The sequence below is a fragment of the Castanea sativa genome, chromosome 10 (assembly GCF_040712315.1).
Source record: "Castanea sativa cultivar Marrone di Chiusa Pesio chromosome 10, ASM4071231v1".
NCBI lineage: Eukaryota > Viridiplantae > Streptophyta > Magnoliopsida > Fagales > Fagaceae > Castanea > Castanea sativa.
The window spans coordinates 7,190,550-7,210,267 of record NC_134022.1 but is presented as its reverse complement, the minus strand read 5'-3'; the positions used below and the strand labels follow the sequence as shown (position 1 = coordinate 7,210,267).

Sequence of the window (19,718 nt, the reverse complement as noted above, 5' to 3'; positions counted from 1 at the left end):
ATTTGTGTCAAGTGGTATCTTCTTAATTTATCAAGAAGACTCAAAGAGAGAGACCTTGGATGCTGCTCGAATACCTTGGAAAGGGTCATTGACAGCTCGGGGCATGGGTTGAAGTTGGTGGTATAGTTAATGGGCATTTACCTTGGGCGACTCTAGTGGTTTGTTCATGATTGGACTAAGAGTCATAAGTCTTGTTAGATTGGATTCTGAAGTTAGGGGTCTTATGGTTGTTCCGATGATTTCAGTCCATGCTTCGGGGTATGTGTGTCCGTAGTGGGCCCCATATCTTGGAATGGTATTTTTTGGGCCCGTTCCGAACTAGGGCCCAATGCTTACTTGGGTTTTAAGGACTACTTCCCTACAGTATTTGTTTAGCAAAAGAATTATAATAAAATTATTTTAAATTACTTATTTTTCTCTTCTAAAAAAAACTTATTTTTCATATGCGATATTTTCATTTTCATTTTTTCCTTTTTTTAATAGCATGTGACTCTACTCTAATCACCACAAAAGCTTTCAAAATTTTTTTTTTTTTTTGGAAATATTGTCTTTACTATAACTTTTTAATTTCTTTATAATTTGTAAGGTTTTCTTGATAAATCCATATCTTAAGAGAGGATTCTTAAAAAAGATAAAAACTTAATAGAGGAGTTTAAGTTTAAGTTACACATAAGATAATTCTAAAAAAGTTACACTTTTTGAAAACCATTAATTTGCAATAAATCTAATAGTAGAGAGATTATTATTCCACATTATTTATTTTAGGAAGAAGTTTACTTTCAAACTAGGTTGTATGAAAGTTCCTTCAACCCACTAGTACACTATGTTGTGATTGATTAAACAATCCACATGTACTTCTAATCACATGGCCTATTTAGTATTTCACGTTGATAGTTTTATAAACCATTACTTGTTACATAGTCATTTGGTGGAAATCTTTGTAAAAAAAAATATATGTTGAGGTATAATGTTACTTAAAGTTAACCAAGTATAATGTGAACCCAAACTCTAGTAAAATCACAATTGAATATTTTTTTTCTTTTTATAAATCTATGCTAATAATTAATAATTGAATAATAATTGTTAAAATTATTTTATTTGAGTGAATTAGTTAGAATGACTTTTGATTATGAAACTATAAAAATTAGATTATCTAACCTTTTATTGTTAAAACTTATATCTAATTTCTATTACAAATAGACTTATTATTACAATTCTTTATCATTAAAAATTATATATAATTTCTATGAATAGACTTGTGATATTACTAAGGTTTATATTTTTGTGGGGGGTGAGAAATAAAAAAGAGACATTTATAGCCGAATTTATAATACATTACATAACTAGAGTACAACTACAAAAAGGTCTAACCTTTATAGTCGTGTACTGTAGTTATAAACAGAGGACACTAGAAAAAACACAACCAATATGATATAAACATTTTTTTTTTTTTTTATGGAGTAAACAACTAAAATGCCGTTAATTATACATTGATAAGTCAAAACTACCCCTGTTGGTTTTAATCTTCCCCTATAATAAAGTCTCTTACTATCAAATAAAAAATAGAATTCAAACTCCGTTCACACTGTAAATCAATTGGTATTAGTATTTTAATACGGTGATAAAGAACAATAAAATAGAGCTGAAAAAGAAAAAAGCAAATTCTAAAACTACCCGTCAAAAGTAGAGGACATATCCGTCATTTGACAGAAACCCAACACAATCATAGATTTCTCCGCTCAAAAACCCTATTAAAAAAGTAGTAGCTCATTCAGTGACACTCACATACACACACAGCAATTCCAATTTTCAATCCAACCAGACATGGGTTTGCTATCCTGGTTCAAAGGCAGCCCACAGCCACAGCCACAGCCACAGCCACAGCAACCCAAACCCGTATCCGAATCCGAATCCAAACCAAAACAAAAGCCCACCACCACCCAAAGCCCCGCCGAAGTGCCCGGGATGAACGGCGCCGTGGAGGTCCCTCGCCGGCTCGCCGACGTTACGGTTTTCGAGTTTGGGTCGGTGACTGCCTCCGCCGACAAGGTCACTCTCGCCGGATACTGCCCCGTCTCCGACGACCTCGAGCCCTGCCGCTGGGAGATCCTCCCGGCCAGTTCCTCCGACGCCCCTCAGTTCCGCGTCGTCTTTTGAGTGAGTGAGAGAAAGAGAGACTCTTTTTTTTTTTTATCATTTGTAAACTAGCTCAAAATATAAAGAGACCCCATTGTTGAGTTTGCTTGTTTGTTCGGTTTAGTTATGTCAAATTTGAATCTGAACTCTGAATATAATTTTGTTAGAAATGGGGTCTTCTTTTATAAAAAAAATGTATCTTTATTTTTTGAAATTAGCTTGTAGTAATCCATGTGATTGATTATGTTTTATGTTGTTTTTACTTTTGGAATCACTGAATTTTAATTTGAAAAATGGTTTTTTTTTTTTAAATGGCTAAAACAATATTTTGAGGCATTCGATGTACTTTGGTTGTAAACAATTTACTAGGTTTTAGTTATGGGTTGCTTGGGTACATGTGTTTTTCATTGGAATAATGCAATTATTGAAACTGTTTTGAATTTGAACTATTGATTTTGGACTTCTTTTTGTATAGATATGTGAAATAGTTTATGCATGATTAGGAATTTGTGGTCTGCATTATTTGTTTCATAAATATGATATAGCTTGTTTCATAAATAAGTTGAATGATTATTGAGCTGGATATTTTTACATATATTCTTTTTACATGTGAAGATGTATAATGTGTACACATGTATATGCTTGTGTATGGTTGTAGATTGAAAACTTTGAGAGTAGAATCACAACAATTGCTAAATCTTGTAGGTTGGTCAAGATTGAAGCTTCCCCCAGTTGATTTGAATAGAATTATTGTCTAATTTTGGCACTCAATGTTGTTCCACATGTGAGTATATATATTATTCACATTAATCCAATACAAATATGTTATAACAAGTAACAACCCATTACTGCTTGGCTGTAATCGGAGCTTGATATGTCCTGATATTGTAGTATAATTTGTAGTGCCATATGTGGTTTCTCTCAGATTTAAGGACGGGATGAAAATGATGAACAATTTGAATGGATTTGGTAGCAAATTTAACTTTCTTGATGATACTTTAAAACTTCAGCTATAAATTGGTGTAGGCCTAGTGTTTTCTTTAGAGGGTTTAGGGGTCATTTGGATTTAGGACCTGGTAGGATATGTTGCTGGGTATTGGATAGAGATTTGGGGTTCTTTTGTTAGTTTATTTTTAATTTGACTTGAATTGGGTGCTTCAGGCTCAAGGTAGCTAGTATTTTATGTTTCAAAAGCAAAAACAATGAGAATCTTAGGAAAAGAACATAAGAATGAGAACTGAGAAGAAACTTATTCCCAAGAAAAGTAGAAGAAGAATCTTAGGAAATCATACACCTGCTGTTTTTGAGCAGCTGGGCATGTGTGAAAAGATAGTCAAAAACTCTAATAGAGGCTTACAGAAATGAAGCTTCAATTGATATTTCATGAAGAGAAAATGAAACCATTTAAAGTGCTAGAAACCTCATGATTGTTATATTCTACCCCTTGAATTGATTAGTTTGACACCAGCAGTATATATTTCAAGCAAACGAAGCTCTAGAAGACACTTAACTTATACTCTTGGGCTGCAACATTTGCATGAAATACTTGCTGAATACTAGACTAAAATAAACTTCTAACCGAGAGAGATTGAAATAAGCTTCTAGTCTGGCTTAAAGAAAATTAAGGTTAGGATTGTATCCAGATTTTTATAAATGGGCTAAGGCAACCTACTTAGTGTGTTTGTAATCTTGGTTTAATCAGATTTGGTCCCCCCCCCCCCCCCCTCTTTCTTTCTCCTTTTTCTTTTTACTGAATGTTGTTTGAGTTGCTTGTTATGTTATAGAAACGCTCTGTAGTCACAAAGGGGACTAAGTAAAAGAAGAGGAAATTTGGAGTTGTATGGACACTTGATCTCAAGTGGTTGTCAAGATTCTGTGTCAACATTTTTTCTTTCTTACTGCTCTACCCGTTTCCAATCACAAATTCCCATCAAGCATATAGATGTTTGCCAAATAAAAGGAGCTGCTGGAAACAGTGTCTGGATGTGTTGGATCTACCTTCAACCTGTATGTGTAATGAAATTATAGCAAGTATTGCAATTCTTTTGATGGTTGATACCTAATTGGACATACCAGTACTTTTGCTTACAGATTTACAATTGAACATGAGATTGCTTGTCCTTAAATTCTCCTGTGTTATATTACTTTTTTTATGACATCAATATAAGTTTGGATAATGCGGGGCATCAGAAGAATGAAATCAATGTGGTTTTATCGACTTTCATATCACAAAACCATTGTCATTTTCCTCTTGAGACATGACAATTGGAATAAGGCTTTCAAGTTCTTGGGTACAAATTGTTTGCCAATGTCCTCCCTTGACAAAATCCATGGATGATTGTCAATCTTTAGAAAACCTATATGATTCTTCCTCCTCCTCATGATAGTTAAGAGAGGTGAAAGAATTTTGTGTTTGTGCAAGTGAGCAATTGAAGGCTAGCACCACAAGGAGGAAGACCTATGGATGGGTTAGAGGTGTTGAGGTACAAATTTTCAGGCCCTAATCTCATTAACCCATTCACTATAAAGTACCCACACAGACCCATAAACCATTTTGAGTCCATATAAATATTTCTCACATATTATCCAAATATTCTCCATATTATTGCCCAACTTGGGCTCCCACGTATATTTCCTATATAAGCCCCATAAATTACCTTGGGTCCTCTCACAAATACTACTCATTATATCCTACATAATTACCCAACTTGGGTTTTTCACAAAAATACTTATCACGTTACTACCAAAATTGGGCCACAAAATTATACTCTCCCCACCAAAAAAGCCTAAAATCATTTACCTTGTGGGCAAAACCCAAAATGCCCAACAAAGTTCTCTTATAAAGCCCATTGCTACACGACAACTCTAAAAAGTCCGTTGCTACACGACACCTCTAAAGCTTGTTGCTACACGGCACCTCTAAAAGTCCGTTGCTACACTAAAGCCTGTTGCTACATGACACCTCTAAAAGCCCGTTGCTACATTAAAGACCGTTGCTGCACAGTACCTCTAAAGCCCGTTGGTACACTAAAGATTGTTGCTACATAACACCTCTAAAGCTCGTTGCTACACGACATCTCTAAAAGTCCATTGCTACATGGCATCCTTGCTAAGTTCGTTGCTACACGACAATATCTTTACAAAATCTTACAAAGCCCAAATACTATTTTAGCAACTATCCATAAAGCCCAATATTATTTTGGCAATTATTTCTAAAAGCCCAATGTTATTTTGGCAGCTATTTCTAAAAACCTAATACTATTTTGGCAACTATTTCTAAAAGCCCAATACTATTTTGGCAACTATCCATAAAGCCCAATATTATTTTGGCAACTATTTCTAAAAGCCTAATATTATTTTGACAACTATTTCTAAGAGCCCAATAATACTTTGACACCTACTAACAAAAGCCCAATACTATTTTGACACCTACTTTACAAAGCCCAATATTATTTTGACAATTACGCATGAAGCCCAATATTATTTTGGCACCTATTTTACATATGCTAAAGTCCCTAACTCATGGGAAATATAATTACTCATCCCTCAAAAATACTTTTCTTATAAAATTTATAAAAGTCAATGTATATCACACATAGCAAAACTCTTCATTTTGTAGGGATAACCAAGCCCAAAGAAGCTCAATTACAAGGCCCTGGTAAACCAACCCAGCTCACATACAGATCCCAGCAGCTGAAGCTCACGTGAGCTGACCAGTCAAGTTTTAGCACAACCTGGCAACTGGGGCCTATTGCCATCAGTTCCAGCTTGTCCAATTAGATCAGAAAATGACACGTGTCCAGCAGGGGTTAAACCCTTCCTTACCAAGCTGATTACCATTATTTCTCATGTGACACAAAACTGAGATGACATGACATAAAGCTGGGAAGTTTCAACCAGCTATCTCCCTTTCTTCTCCAACCTACTCGGTCAAGGGCTAAGTGCAGCCATAACCAAACCATGAAAACTCTTGCAACAACTTGAAAGCAGCTAATTATCTTGCAAAAAATGTATACTTTCTGGTTCATGGACCAAGCATGTGAACCCAAATGAGAAAATTTAGGGAAATGTGGTTTGGAAGGTACCAAAAGGATCTCTAGCAGAGTTCCCAGGAAAGGACTCCAAGATTGACACCTAGTTTGGAGTGATACAATCTACCATAGGGAGCTTTGATTCTAGTAGCAGCAAAACCAAGATCATTATCCTAGTACATGCCTTAATCCCATTAGCTGAGGATAAATCAGTATTTAATACCAAGTCAAAACCCCAGCTGATATTACCTAAAACAACAAGAACATTCTAAAAGCTGAGCTTACTACTCTTGGTCAAAATCCTAAGAACGATTCTCTAAGGATTTTCTGAAAATTGAGGCTGATTTAGCAAAGATTATTTGCTAATCACCCCCTAAAACTCAACTATAATTAGAAGCTCTCCATCAACGCTCCAACACACACCAATAGAGAATAACTCTCTCATAAACTTCTCTATTCTCCGCTCTCTAATTCTCTTAGTGAGTTTCTGAGTCTCTGAGTTCTTAGTTTCAAACTCAAAAATTGCTCTTCAGCCTATAACTCACAAATACCTCTCACACCTCTACTTATAAGCTTTTATCCGTCCCCAACAGAAATTCCCAGCAACTTCACAAAACACTCTCTCTCACACTACTCATACTACCTGAAATGCCTCTCATTATTCACTACATATACTATATCCATAAGCGTACCTTGACACAATAATGATCTTGCTGCGCTAGCTGAAATCTCTCTCTTCCCATTCATCTCACACTAAGTTTTCCTCGTTATTTGTTATAATGGAGCCCATAATATTTGTTTATTCATTTACTATTGAAGGTTATGATGTAACTGTTACTATAGAGTTTTTCCCTCATATTATTGTATTAAAAGACTCTTCTCCAAAGCCAATGGATGATAAGTTTGAAGATGTTGATACTTTCCTTAATCTGTAAAATAGCTAACGGCTGGAGGTTTATTCTGTTTTGTTGTAGGGAGTGTTTTTGGGCCATCCCATAATCCTTGTCAATCTCTACCTAAGCCCAAGGCATGAAATAAGGTAAATTCTTCAAATCTTCATTGATAGCCATTGGGCTGTGCTTTAAAGCCCATTGTCGAGTTTCGATTTAGGCCCTCAATCTGACACAAATCTCATTTGTCAGAAGGAAGAACTTTTCCGCCCCCGACAAGAGGTTAAGCAACTTAATTCAGGTCTATTTGGTTTTGTTTTTGGAATGGTCAAAAAGTGCTTAAAGGGGGTTAAACCTCTTTTAACTGAAATTGTCAAATCACCAAAGAGTTTTAGGGGGGTCTTTGTTTTAAAGTTGAATTTGGAACTTTTAGAAAAAGACTTTACAATTCACCGTTCATATTTTATAAATCCAGACTTTTAAAGCACTATTCACTATAATTTCTAAACAATTATAATGTTTTTTTTAGTTATAACTCTATATTGCTAAAGCTATACTACTAGCCAAAAGTCTTAGTATTTTAAGGGGTCTTTGTTTTCAGTTTTAAGGTTTAAATTGAATTTGAAACTTTTATACTTTATAAATTCTGAATTTTAAAGCATTATTCACTATAATTTCTAAACAATAATAATGTTTTTTAACTTACTAAAGCTATACTACTAACCAATAGCCCTAGTGTTTTCAACCTAGCCGTTTATGTTCAAATTCCTCTTGTTACTGAAACCTCTAGTTATAACTCTACTTTTCATAGAGAGAGTTTCTCATGCGTCAGGTGCACGAGACATCTCTCTCACTGACAGGTGGGCCCCACAAATGTGGGACCTACTTGTTTGTGAGGGGGAAGGCTCATGCGCTTGGCGCATACAAAATTTTTTCCTTTTCATAATAGTGCCAAAGAGGCACTAGACCAAAGTTATTTCAAATTTTAATATTATTGTTTCGATAGTGAGGGTGGCACTTCAAACAAGAAATGTTGCAACTTTTTTTTTTTTTTTGAGAAGAGAAATGTTGCAACTTGATATGAATGTATGGCCTTTTTAGTTTCGTATCCATACTATGCTATGAGATTGATATTTTTCACTTAAAAGAAGAGCTCGCCTTGCGAGTTGAAATTAATCACATGCCACAAGGCGACGAGAATTGGGTTAAAATTGGGTTGGGCCCTTGGCAGAGGGCCTTGCATTGTGTAATAAGGCTCTTCTTCATTTTAAATAAATCTATTTTATGGGTTTAGATTAAATATTATAAATCTAAAGGAATTAGATTTAGGAAATAAAATCTTAATTGTAAGATACTTTTTTTTTAATATTTCCAATAAAATTTCTTGTTCTTGAATTGTTCTTATTTTGAGGTGTGCATATGTTAAGGATGAAAATAAACATTTACTAGCCTTGTTTTATTTTTTACTGTAAAATATTTTTTAGAAAGTATTTTTTAGTATTTGTTTCATTGTAAAATATTGGTCAATCCTAAAAACATTTACCAATCAACCAGAAAATGTGTGTAAAGAGACAATTCGCACCATGGTCAGTTTGAGCCGATCCAGTTGTTTTTTTGGGCAGATCCGATCGAGTTTGCACCAATTTGGTAGGTTGTGCATGGTGGTGGGTTGGGTTGTGAAATAGGAAAATATTTTATTTTTATGTTTTAAATACCTAAAGAGATTTTTTTGGAAGCTTTTTTAAGGATGTAACCAAACATCGAAAAAGAAAACATTTTCTCCAAAAATATTTTTAGTTGAAAACAATTTACATTATATTATTTTACAAAAAAAAATGGAACCTAAGGATCCATTTGCTTCAATAAAAAAAGTGTTTTTGCATTTTGTGTTGTTTGGTACAACAAAAAATGAATGTCAACTAAAGCCAAACCCAATAAGACAAAACATATTTTCAGCTTTTTGGGAGCATGAAATGTTTTAAAAACAATAAATACTCAGTAAATTACCATAATGTTGTAGAAATTACCGACTTTATACAACTGGGAGTATCCTTTAACCTAATAACTTGGATTTTTTTTTCAAAATAACCAAATCTTTCAACCAATTTCATTAGTTAGCAAGATTTTGAAACTATTTAGGAATCTGACAAATCAAGTCTGTTAGACTCGATTTTGCTCTTTGAAATCGAGTCTGTTAGATTCGTTTTCTGTCATTGAAATCGAGTCCATAGAAATCAATTTCCTTTAAATTGAAACTCTTCTTCTCCTCCAACAATCAAAACTCATCTTCTCCAACAAATCCAAGCAAACCCAGAGAGACCCATAACAAAATCAACAAACCCACATGATTAATGTCGTGATTGCGGGTCAGATATTGACTCGAAACTCAGAGTCAAACTCGGCGGGCCTTGGCGATATTGTGTTCGGAACGGCGTGGTGGTTCATCTACGCTTCCTTGTCCTCTTCGCTAGAGCTTGCAGTTTTGGTTTGGGTGGGTTGAGGTTTCAGTGGCGAAGAACAAACCCACGCCCTCCATGAGATGTTTTTCCTCTAATTCGTTTGATCTTCAGCAAAAACAACAAACCCACGCCCTCCATCTCTATGTTTGATCTTCGTTGTTTTTCTTGTCTTGTTTGGGTCTTTGGATTTCATAGCCTCACAGGGAGATTTGGGGTTTTTGCTATAGAACTCGGGTGTTTCACTCTTGAGTATGAAATTCGAGTGTGAGAAACTCGATTTCCAATTGAAACTCGACACCAGCCCGCTCAATTTCAAAGAGCAAAATCGAGTCTAACAGACTCAATTTGTTAGGTTGCTAAATAGTTTCAAAACCTTGCTAACTAATGAAATTGTTTGAAGAATTTGGTTATTTTGAAGAAAAAAAAATCCAAATAACTTCATGCTCTAATAAGGAGGCAGGGTGTTTGAGCAATGCCCACTGCTTCAAGATCTAGATGTTTTTCTCTGGGTATAAAGAAAGGAAAAAAAAAAAAAAAAAAGACAGTTCATCACAACTTAGCCCAACCATTTTTAAGTAAATTTTTTTGCTATGGGAAAATACAATCTGGTAGCAAAGGGTTGCCTTCTTGTCTCAATTTTAAAATCAGAGATCATTTGAGACATCTATTGCAATAGAGGCACTCACCACATGGGCAAAAAAATATCAACCTTCATCCAAAAAAAGAAAACACTCATTCTAACGCAACTGAAGAAGCTCAAGCTCAAGTAATCAGGAAACAGAAGCCTCGAATGTGTAACTTAAACCGATACTTCTTTACACAAATACAGCAGGGCCCTCTCAGAGCACATTGTAATCATTGTCACCACCCGCCTTAATGTAGCACATTATGGAAAATACAAGTACGAAAAAGGATGAGAGCTCCATTACTAGGGCTCCCCAACAAATAACACCGGCATGCTTTAATATAGCTGGTATGGCAATGCTTCCAACAGCTGAAGCTCCAGTCAAGAACTTAGTCGCATTCACCCAGCTGTTTTCATCATCAAAAAGGATGTAAGGACAAGTTGAATGCTTATTTCAATGGTTCAGCTCATATTAAAGAAAATTGAAAAAATATCATTGCTGATTAGTTTTAGAAAAGACTTACGGGCTCTCAGATTCAGACAATACAGAAGAACTATCAGATCCCGCAAAAAACAGCAAAGGCATGGGAAGGAGCACATACATCAATACTGCAAGAGAATAATTTGCATATTTTCAAACAAATAAGCCAACAGGACGAAAATTTATATGGGAGAAATCTCAAGCCCCCTCATTCTATGTCAACATTCCACTATTAGCAACTTTGTCCAATTAAAGAACAAAATGACCAAAAATCTTTGCCTAAAACACTCCATAGCAAAGATCATATCACTTATTATGAAAAAAAAAAAAGAATATTACCATGCATATGCTAGTTATGGGCAACAATGAAAAATATGAATACACTAACAGTTGTGCTTATACAATATAGTACCTTATTTGAGATTAGAAAGTATAACCTACATCGCAAGGACCAAGTATTGATTTAAAATTGAACACCTCCAATTTATTATGCTCTAGGAATTCAGGTGAAAGCCTTAACCCTCCAAATATAAATTCTTGAACATAATCTTAGCATGTGAAAAGCTGCATCTATAATATGTTTGAAAATTCAATACATTCATCCAATAAAGGCAGCAAAGAACTCCAAATATGTTCATTTTTAAAACTAAAATGTGAACATAAACTTCTTTAGTGAGAGTACCGATAATCAATAACATGCAATAGCATAAGTATCCAACATATATCCGTTCCTGCAGTTGCAACTAGTCATGTAGGGAGAGATCATCCTGGTAAACATATCACTTAAAACCCTTTAATATAGGGTAATTTGTTCACTTAACAGTATATTATGACTTTCATTTTCAAGTTATTTTTTAACAATTTTATGTAACAAGATCAACCTTAGCAGTTTGGAGAATAGGCGTGACATGTCAGCCCTTTAAAGAATTTGATAAGTTAGAACCTCTCTCTCTCATCTTTGAAGAAAAAAATTATTAAAGCACAAAAGATGCACAACCCACAAATTTAATATTTTACTTACAACTTACAAGGTCCTGATATATTTATCACATTGATTAAAACCAAATATAACAATTTAAAATTTGAAGTTACAAGCTATAGAGATTAGAAAGCCCCTTGATAACAAACCAATGCTAACACCCAAGACCAAAAACTCACCATTTAGCATGGGCCACCAATTGTCGTACAAAGCACATGCCTGCAGTATCACATATACTAAGATAGTGATTAGGTTTTGGCACAATAACTGTTTTTTCATCAGTTTGTATTTATAATTCAAAATATGACCAAAAGTAAAGAGCATCACCGACCAATATTTGCAGTACAATCCCTCCAGAGACCAAAATTGCCAAGAAAGCAAGTTTGCCGGATTGGAAGCAGGCACGCACATAACCTGGTATGTCTGCCATAATCAAACTTGCCTTACCTCATAGAAGAGAACAACTGAAACAGAAGATGCTATTAAAGCAGATATATGGAAACTAAAGAAATAAATATTTGAAATAACTAGGCAGACGCAAGGGATGCACGATAAATAAAGTCATACTACAAGGAAAGAAAATTTTAGGAAGCCATTTATTTAGCAAATTATTAACCTATTTTGTTCGGAAGAACAAATGCATGCCACGTTTCAGGTCATATTTTTAGCAATGTGGATGTAAGCCCAAAGAAAGGAATTTTAGTTGCAGTAGGTTGACCTGGATACTTACTATATATATAGTAAAATTTTCTTGAAAATCAATCTCAAAGTTTTTTAAGTGCAAATGCATATAAAGACGTTCACTTGAGAGAGAGAGAGAGAGAGAGAGAGAGAGAGGTGGGGATGGGTGCCTTAGATCAAGCAGCCATAAAATTTGTCACCAAACATCACATAATCATGCTTGGTATTTGTTTCAGATAGCTGTGTTGATTACTGAGTATGAGCAATTAGAACATGAACATTCTGTAATATTAGCATTATTAAAGGCTAAACGCATATTGACATCATAAGCAAAGCAAGACGTGAGCCTGAATGAAGTTCAGCATATCTTTTGGAGTTATGGAAGATAAATATAGATGGGAAAAAAAAGAACAATATTGCAAAACTGCCATGTTCGTTGATGCAAAAAACTAAAATTTGATAACATAAATGCATACCCTATTTTGGATTTAAATACATAAAAGTAAATCTTACAAGGCCTTATGAAATGTTTTTTTTTAATAAGTAGGAAAAATCTATATAATAAAGCTTCTTTACGCAAAAGAGCACAAAGAAGTCAAAAAGTACAAGGAAGAAAAAGATAAAAGCAAGGAAAAAAACTTAATTACAAGAGAGAAGAGAAGTAATGAACAGAGGGAGGAGTTACTAGACATGCCCAAGACCAATTAAAAAGAGAACCACTAAAAGAAGCAAGTAGATGGTCTTCTGAACTATCTACATCCTCAGATGTCTGCCTATTACGCTCCCTCCATATATACTACATCAAACACAATGGAACTAAATTCCAAATGTCTGAAGAATATGCTTCTCCAACCAATTCCACCAACCAAAAAGAAAATCTAGTACCATTCTTGGTAAGACCCACAAAACCCCCAAAGGATTGAAAAGCAAAACACTACAACCAATGAGTCTTCGCACAATGAAGCAACAAATGATCCACGGACTCCCCCACAACAATGACACATAACACACTAGTCAAGAAAAGTGAAACCCCTAATTCTCAAATTATCACCCCTGAGTATCTTATCCCAAGCTATGGTCCAAACAAAAAAAGAGACTCGCTGAGGGGCCTTAACTTTCTTAACGTCTTTCCAGGGAAAGACACAAAGAGAGGGCTCGCAATTGATATAAAGCGATTGGATATCAAAATCCCCATTTTTTTTCAACCTCCACCTCATGTGATCCCCATTTTTAGTTGGAGTATTGGATTCCGAAGGAAATCCACCACTAAATCCAACTCCCAATCATTTAGATCCCGAGTGAAACGTACATCCCAACTCTTCCTCTCTCCCACCCCCTGCCTTGCCAAGGAAAGTTCTATTGAGGCCTCCCTATTAATGGTAATCTCATACAAAACCAGGAAAGTCAGTTGAAGAGGTTGATCCCCACACAACCTTGCTAGAATTTTACTCTATTTCCCACCCCAATCTCAAATTGAGTATTTTTGCTAAATACTTCCCAACCCATTCGGATGCCACTCCCTAAACCACAACCATGCACACCCCTACCCAACTTAGAAGTCCATCCCCCCCACCGCACCTCCCCCCCCCCCCCCCCCACTCTTCCCCAAACTTCATGGCTACTAACCTCCTCCAAAGCCATGTCTCCTCAGCCCCAAAATGCCATAACCATTTCCCTAATAAAGTTCTATTGAAAGTTGTGAGTTTCCTTATTCATAAACCACCATTGGCCAGAGGCGCACACACTTTATCCCGTCTTACCAAATGTGACTAGGACTCACCTCCCATACCTCCCCAAAAAAAAAATCCCATTGCATTCGAAAGTCAAAATAGAAAAAATATAGCAGAAAGATGAAGCATAGGCATCCATACATATTTTTCTCCAAGGAAAAAGGTTAATTTAAAGGATATATTTTTGCCTTACTATGGCCATAAAACAAGAGAATTGTGAGTATAGGGAGCTAGTGAAGACAGAGGAACTAAAAGGAAAATTTCACATGGACATTAGGTGAAACAAACAAGCTTGTATTGAAATCTCTAAGGGCCAGTTTGGATGGAGGGGGGAGGGAGGGAGAGTAAAGGTTATCTGGAGGAGGGAGGGAGGGAGGGGGGGTAAAGGGATACCCTTTACTCTCCCTCCCTTCCCCCTCCATCCAAAATAACCATAAGTGCCATATCATGGAAGTCATCACCTCATGTTATGCATTTTCCCCTGTGCTAGTGAATTCCCTTCATTTTTTGACCTATTGTCAAAACTATATTATGCCTAATCACTTCTCTTATAATTGCTTCCACCCAAGGGTATAGGCAAGGTAATCAGACCCAAAAGACGGTTACCCTTCCAAACTATCAACATCTGGCATATGCATCCAATGCCCATCTCTTAAACAACATGAAAAAAACTCCATTCCAAAGGGAAAAAAAAAAAAAAAACTTTTCTTTTTTGATAAATCAGTAAGATTTCATTCAAAAAAAAAAAAATTCAAAGACAAGGCTAAACAGACAATTCCGACACAATCAACTCAACTAACAAATATGCAACAGAAGAAAACAATATCCAACTCACGACTCATTTTTCAGCTCTAAGAGCTGAGACTACACTTTTTTTTTTCACAGTATCCACTAACTTCACCAACTACCATGGGGTTATAGATTGCTTTTGGCTTAAAGAACAGAGAAAGGTAATCCCCAGATGGAGCAGAGGACTCTGTTTAAGGTTGAACAGTATTCTTCTCCAATAGGAGCAACACAATTTGCATTACCGAATCAATAACTCTGAAATTAGCAACACAAATTTTCACACACCTACTAAGTGAAAGACTCTACAATCACCTCTAGTAAGAGTGAATTGTCTATGGAATGAAATTACTTTTTTTTTTTTTAACCACACATTAATCACCAATCAAGTAATTCAACCACACCATTCATGATCAAACTTCAGAAAACTCAAAAATCTAAGACTATACTCAAAAACCCACCTAATAAAAAACGCAATTTTGAATAGACAACACTATGAATCATACCATATCATATAAGTTACCAACAAAATTTTATGGTAAATCACAATACATTATTACGCAATCAGGGGAAAATCATAGTGAAAAATGACCCTTTATTCTCTGCTAATAATCCAACACAAACAGTAGTATAATCTGAACTATAATGGAAATTAAACTAAAGAGTTACAATCTTTGAATCATAACATAAACATAGAATCAGAAAAAAAGAAGAAGTATTAAGAGAATTAGGAAGAGATTAAGGTCTGGTCAATGGATCTCTAGCAATTGGGTTAGTATTATTGATATAAAGATGCAGAGAAATGAAATGAGAGCGTACCAGAAGTAGAAGAAGAAGAAGAAGCAGCAGAAGCGAATGTGTTTCGAAATTCGATTCTATAGCATAGGCGCTGGAATGTACCAGACAGACAGCCCTGTGTCTGTGTGTTGGCCCTTTTCGGATACAACTAAATTCAACGATATCATTCAAGAGAACATGTAATTATGTGTGTATAAATATAAGAGGCAATTTTTTAGTGGTGGATGTGAGGTCTATCATGATCAAAGGATCCTAATGCTAATCCACGTTTGATTATTGGATTCAACCTCACTTTCACACTACTAATCTTTTTTTCTTTTTTTTTTTTTCTTTTTTTTGCTGAAATACTACTAATCTATTTATTATTTATTATACTACTCCCTTATAATGCCCGTACAAATGCATGAATACATTTAAAATTAAACACAATTTTTATTATAAAAATATAAATAATTAGTAAAATTATTTTAAAAAAAATAACATGTAACATATGCATATGTATAAATACATTTAAAATTAAACATAATTTTTATCATAAAAAATAAAAATAATTAGTCAAATTATTTTTAAGAAAAAGTAAACATAATTAGTCACATATTAAAATTTTTATCTAAATTTAATACTATTTATGATCTTTTTTTTTAATTTTTAATAAGATAGAACGTGTGGTGATCTTTGTTATGTAGTGATTTTTATTGAGAATTGTGATTGGTTTTTTTTTTTTTAATTTGAATTTTATAATTCATTTATATTAAATTCTTAGTATTTTGCACTCATCAATAACTCAATTGGTACGAAAATTAAAAAACTTAAATGGATAATTATGGTGTGGTCTCTACATAAATTTAGACACATAGCGCAAAATTAGATTCTAATTTCAAGTTCTAATTGAACTTTCTTTAAGCTTTACCTATTAATATATATATATATATATATATATATATATATATATATATATATTATGTATTTTTTTAAATAATTTGATAATTGGACATTTTTGTTGGAAATACACTAAGTGCTAATTGAGACATGATACTCTAACTACTTTAATTACGTACTCTTCTCTTCAAAAAAAAAAAATATTATGTACTCTCGCTACCTTTTTATGCTTGCGAAAAAATAAAAAATCATAATCCACTTCGTTTGTATGCCAAAAAAAAAAGTCAATTTACTTATTGTTTATGTTTTTACTATTTTAGGAACAATGAGTCTATGCATACAAAATTTTTCATAACTATTGATATAGTGTGTTGTGATTCATACATAATAAAGTCAATGTCATTAGTAGGCCATATGGAAGTAGACAAATAGGTTGGGTCAGGTTGGTTCTAGTTTTATCCAACCAAGTATGGGTAAGAAACGTACCGAACTAAACAAGTTGCATAATAACTTATAACCTATATTCAATTTTGACGAGTCATATAACCTATGTTGAAGTCCAAGTTTACCATGTTTAAATGAAAGTGATTTTGATATGATCATAATTTCTCTTATTATAAATCATGAAAAAAAAAAAAAAAAAAAACTAGACCCTAACTTTGCTGTTTTAAGGAAGATTGATGGATGGTAACACAAAGGGATAATAATTACAGACTGCATGGGATTATTAGGATAGTTGGAACCTTAGTAACTAAGGATTTAGCTCAGGTCTCAGCAAAAAAAAAAAGGATTTAATTTAGGACAATTTGGAGCACATTTTGATTTGGGCTTAGCGGTCAGTCAAATTATTAAATGGATTAGCGGACCATTTGGGAGATACAAAACACAACACAACACGAGAGTCCAAAGCTGAAGGAACAGTAGGTTGGCTGAATCTGATTCTGGATTTTAGGTGGGGGTTTTCTTCCAGTGTAAAAATAGACAGCTTTGCTTGAGTGCTGTGTCGGCACCAGAGCTCCATAAATCTTGATTTTCACAAAATATGCATTATTGACCAGACCACAACTATTTCTACCCTCATTTTAGGACTTTATTGTCCAGACCAGAACATTTGTGATAGTGAATCCAAGATAATGCATTATTGTCCCAATAAATCTTAATTTCACTTGGGAGTTGGGACCCAATGAGCCATGATTACCACTCCTCCCCTACTTTACACCACACCACAACTATTTCTACCCTCATTTTAGGACTTCATGTATCATCGAAATTCCCATTGCAAAGATTTTATCAGTCACCTATTGCAAATTTTATATGCTGGCTGCAGAGCTAAAATGCCTTTCTTTACCCCCCCCCCCCCCCCCCTTGATTATACATTTTGTTCTGAATATTTAATTTGGGTTCAATAATCAATATTTCCCCCTCAAATTTCTATATATATATATATTTCCCTCAAATATATAGAGATAAAATTTTAAATGTGTTAATTTCTCATTTTAAACATATGCTATTAATGTTATTAATGATCTAATTTTTTTTCCTTACAATAAATTGGAGAAGAAAGTCTATTCAAACCAAATTGTTTTTCATAAAAAGAATTGAATAATATCATAGAGTCTATTCAAACCAAATTGTTTTTCATAAAAAGAATTAAATAATATCATAGAGTGTCAGATTGTTAGCTTAATAATCATCCGAATATTTCCTATGTTTTATATGCTAATAAAGAGACAATATTTTATGGGAAAATTTTGTTACACTCATTTTATTGTATACTCTGTCCACATTTCCTTTAAAATTGTATTTTGAAAACATGATTTCATTTAAAATTGTGAAATTATGAAATTGTGTCTTTAAAGTAAATGTGTATAGAATGTGTAATCGTTATACTTGTATTTTATTAATAATGGTTGGTCCTTAGTGTTTAGAAAGAATCAAAATTTGATTCTCCACCAAAAAAAGAAAAAGAATAAAAGTTCTTTGATACTTTCTCTGACATTAATTTTATTACTAACATCAAATACGTACAAATAAAAGAAAAATATAAAAACACTATATGCTAGGAGAGATAAAAAGATCTCATGAAAAATCTACCAAAAAAAAAAAAAAATAGAGCATCAATTCATGGAATCCACCTCGGGAGTCAGGAGCATTAATACAAATTGAGAAACCAAAAATTCAAAGCTCTACAATAATCCATCTCAAAGTCAAATAAAGCAGTTTAGGAGAAAACCAAATCTAGAAGAGAGAGCCCACTTTATCAGGGCATTTCCAATAGCCTCTCTAAAATTATGTTTGGAAAACAAACCCACAAAATTTAGATCCAATAACCTCTTAAAAAATAGAGTAGATAAAGCTACTATACTTTCCATACATGAAAAGTTATTAGAGCATCTAATAGCTTTTTTATATTTTTGTATTGTTTAAATAGTGAACAGTAACATTTACCTTTTACCTATTTACTTTTTTAAATATATCTTCTAACAAATTCTATCTCATTTAAATATTATTTCTTTATTCATTATTTATTCTTTTTTTAACAACTATACATCTTCCAACATTTTTTTATTTAATAACTGATTATTATAATAGTTAACAATGTTTGAAGTGTAAACAAGAAACTCTACAGTGTTCTGTACTTGTAGAGAAACACGGTAGTCTATAGCAATTCTTAAAAAAAAAGGAGATGGAGAAGCTGTTGGAGTGCGTTTTTTGGGTGTTTTCTCTTTAAAACTGGTTTTAAAAAAGCCATTGGAGATGCTCTTATTGCTCTCCAAATATATTTTTATAACTAAAATATTCAACCTCTTTTTTTTTTTTTTTTTCCTGTGCACGTTAAGAATAAAGAATAATAACAATATTAAAGAAATGATGAAAAAATAATATTTAAATGTAATAAAGAATGGTTAGAGAGTTTGTTGGAAAATGTATTTAAAAATATAGGTAAATTAAACTGTTTGCTCTTCAAACAATGTGAAAATTTGGCTAAGTTGCTGGGATGCTGTTATGAAAACTTAAATGCTTCATAGCTATAAGGAGGAACTCATTCAGTGCTAGAACTCTACCCTTGTGATCCAAACATGTTAGCGCAAAGGAGCTTCAATTCGATTTCCTTTAAGGCAAATCTATACCCAAACCATATATATAAATCTCTTTTATTTTTATTATTTTGTGAAAATTTTCTATAGAAATGTAGAATAGTTGAGTATTTTCAAAATAAGTATTGTATAGTAGGTTCCAGTT

At 33.7% G+C, this 19,718-nt stretch overlaps 2 protein-coding genes across 2 annotated transcripts; one reads left to right on the top strand and one right to left on the bottom strand.

The window, feature by feature from the left end:
* Positions 1–1,761: 1,761 nt before the first annotated feature.
* LOC142612714 (uncharacterized) lies at positions 1,762–2,380 on the top strand. Its single transcript, XM_075784852.1, has one exon. The coding sequence runs from the start codon at positions 1,825–1,827 to the stop codon at positions 2,155–2,157; it is 333 nt and encodes a 110-aa protein (XP_075640967.1). The 5' UTR covers positions 1,762–1,824; the 3' UTR covers positions 2,158–2,380.
* A 7,692-nt stretch (positions 2,381–10,072) lies between these two features.
* On the bottom strand, positions 10,073–15,773 carry LOC142613987 (vacuolar protein sorting-associated protein 55 homolog). Its single transcript, XM_075786515.1, has 5 exons — positions 15,618–15,773; positions 11,933–12,065; positions 11,781–11,820; positions 10,666–10,750; positions 10,073–10,548 (listed from the first exon to the last, which is right to left on the bottom strand). The coding sequence occupies exons 2-5, from the start codon at positions 12,029–12,031 to the stop codon at positions 10,356–10,358; spliced, it is 417 nt and encodes a 138-aa protein (XP_075642630.1). The 5' UTR covers positions 12,032–12,065; positions 15,618–15,773; the 3' UTR covers positions 10,073–10,355.
* Between the last annotated feature and the right edge of the window lie 3,945 nt (positions 15,774–19,718).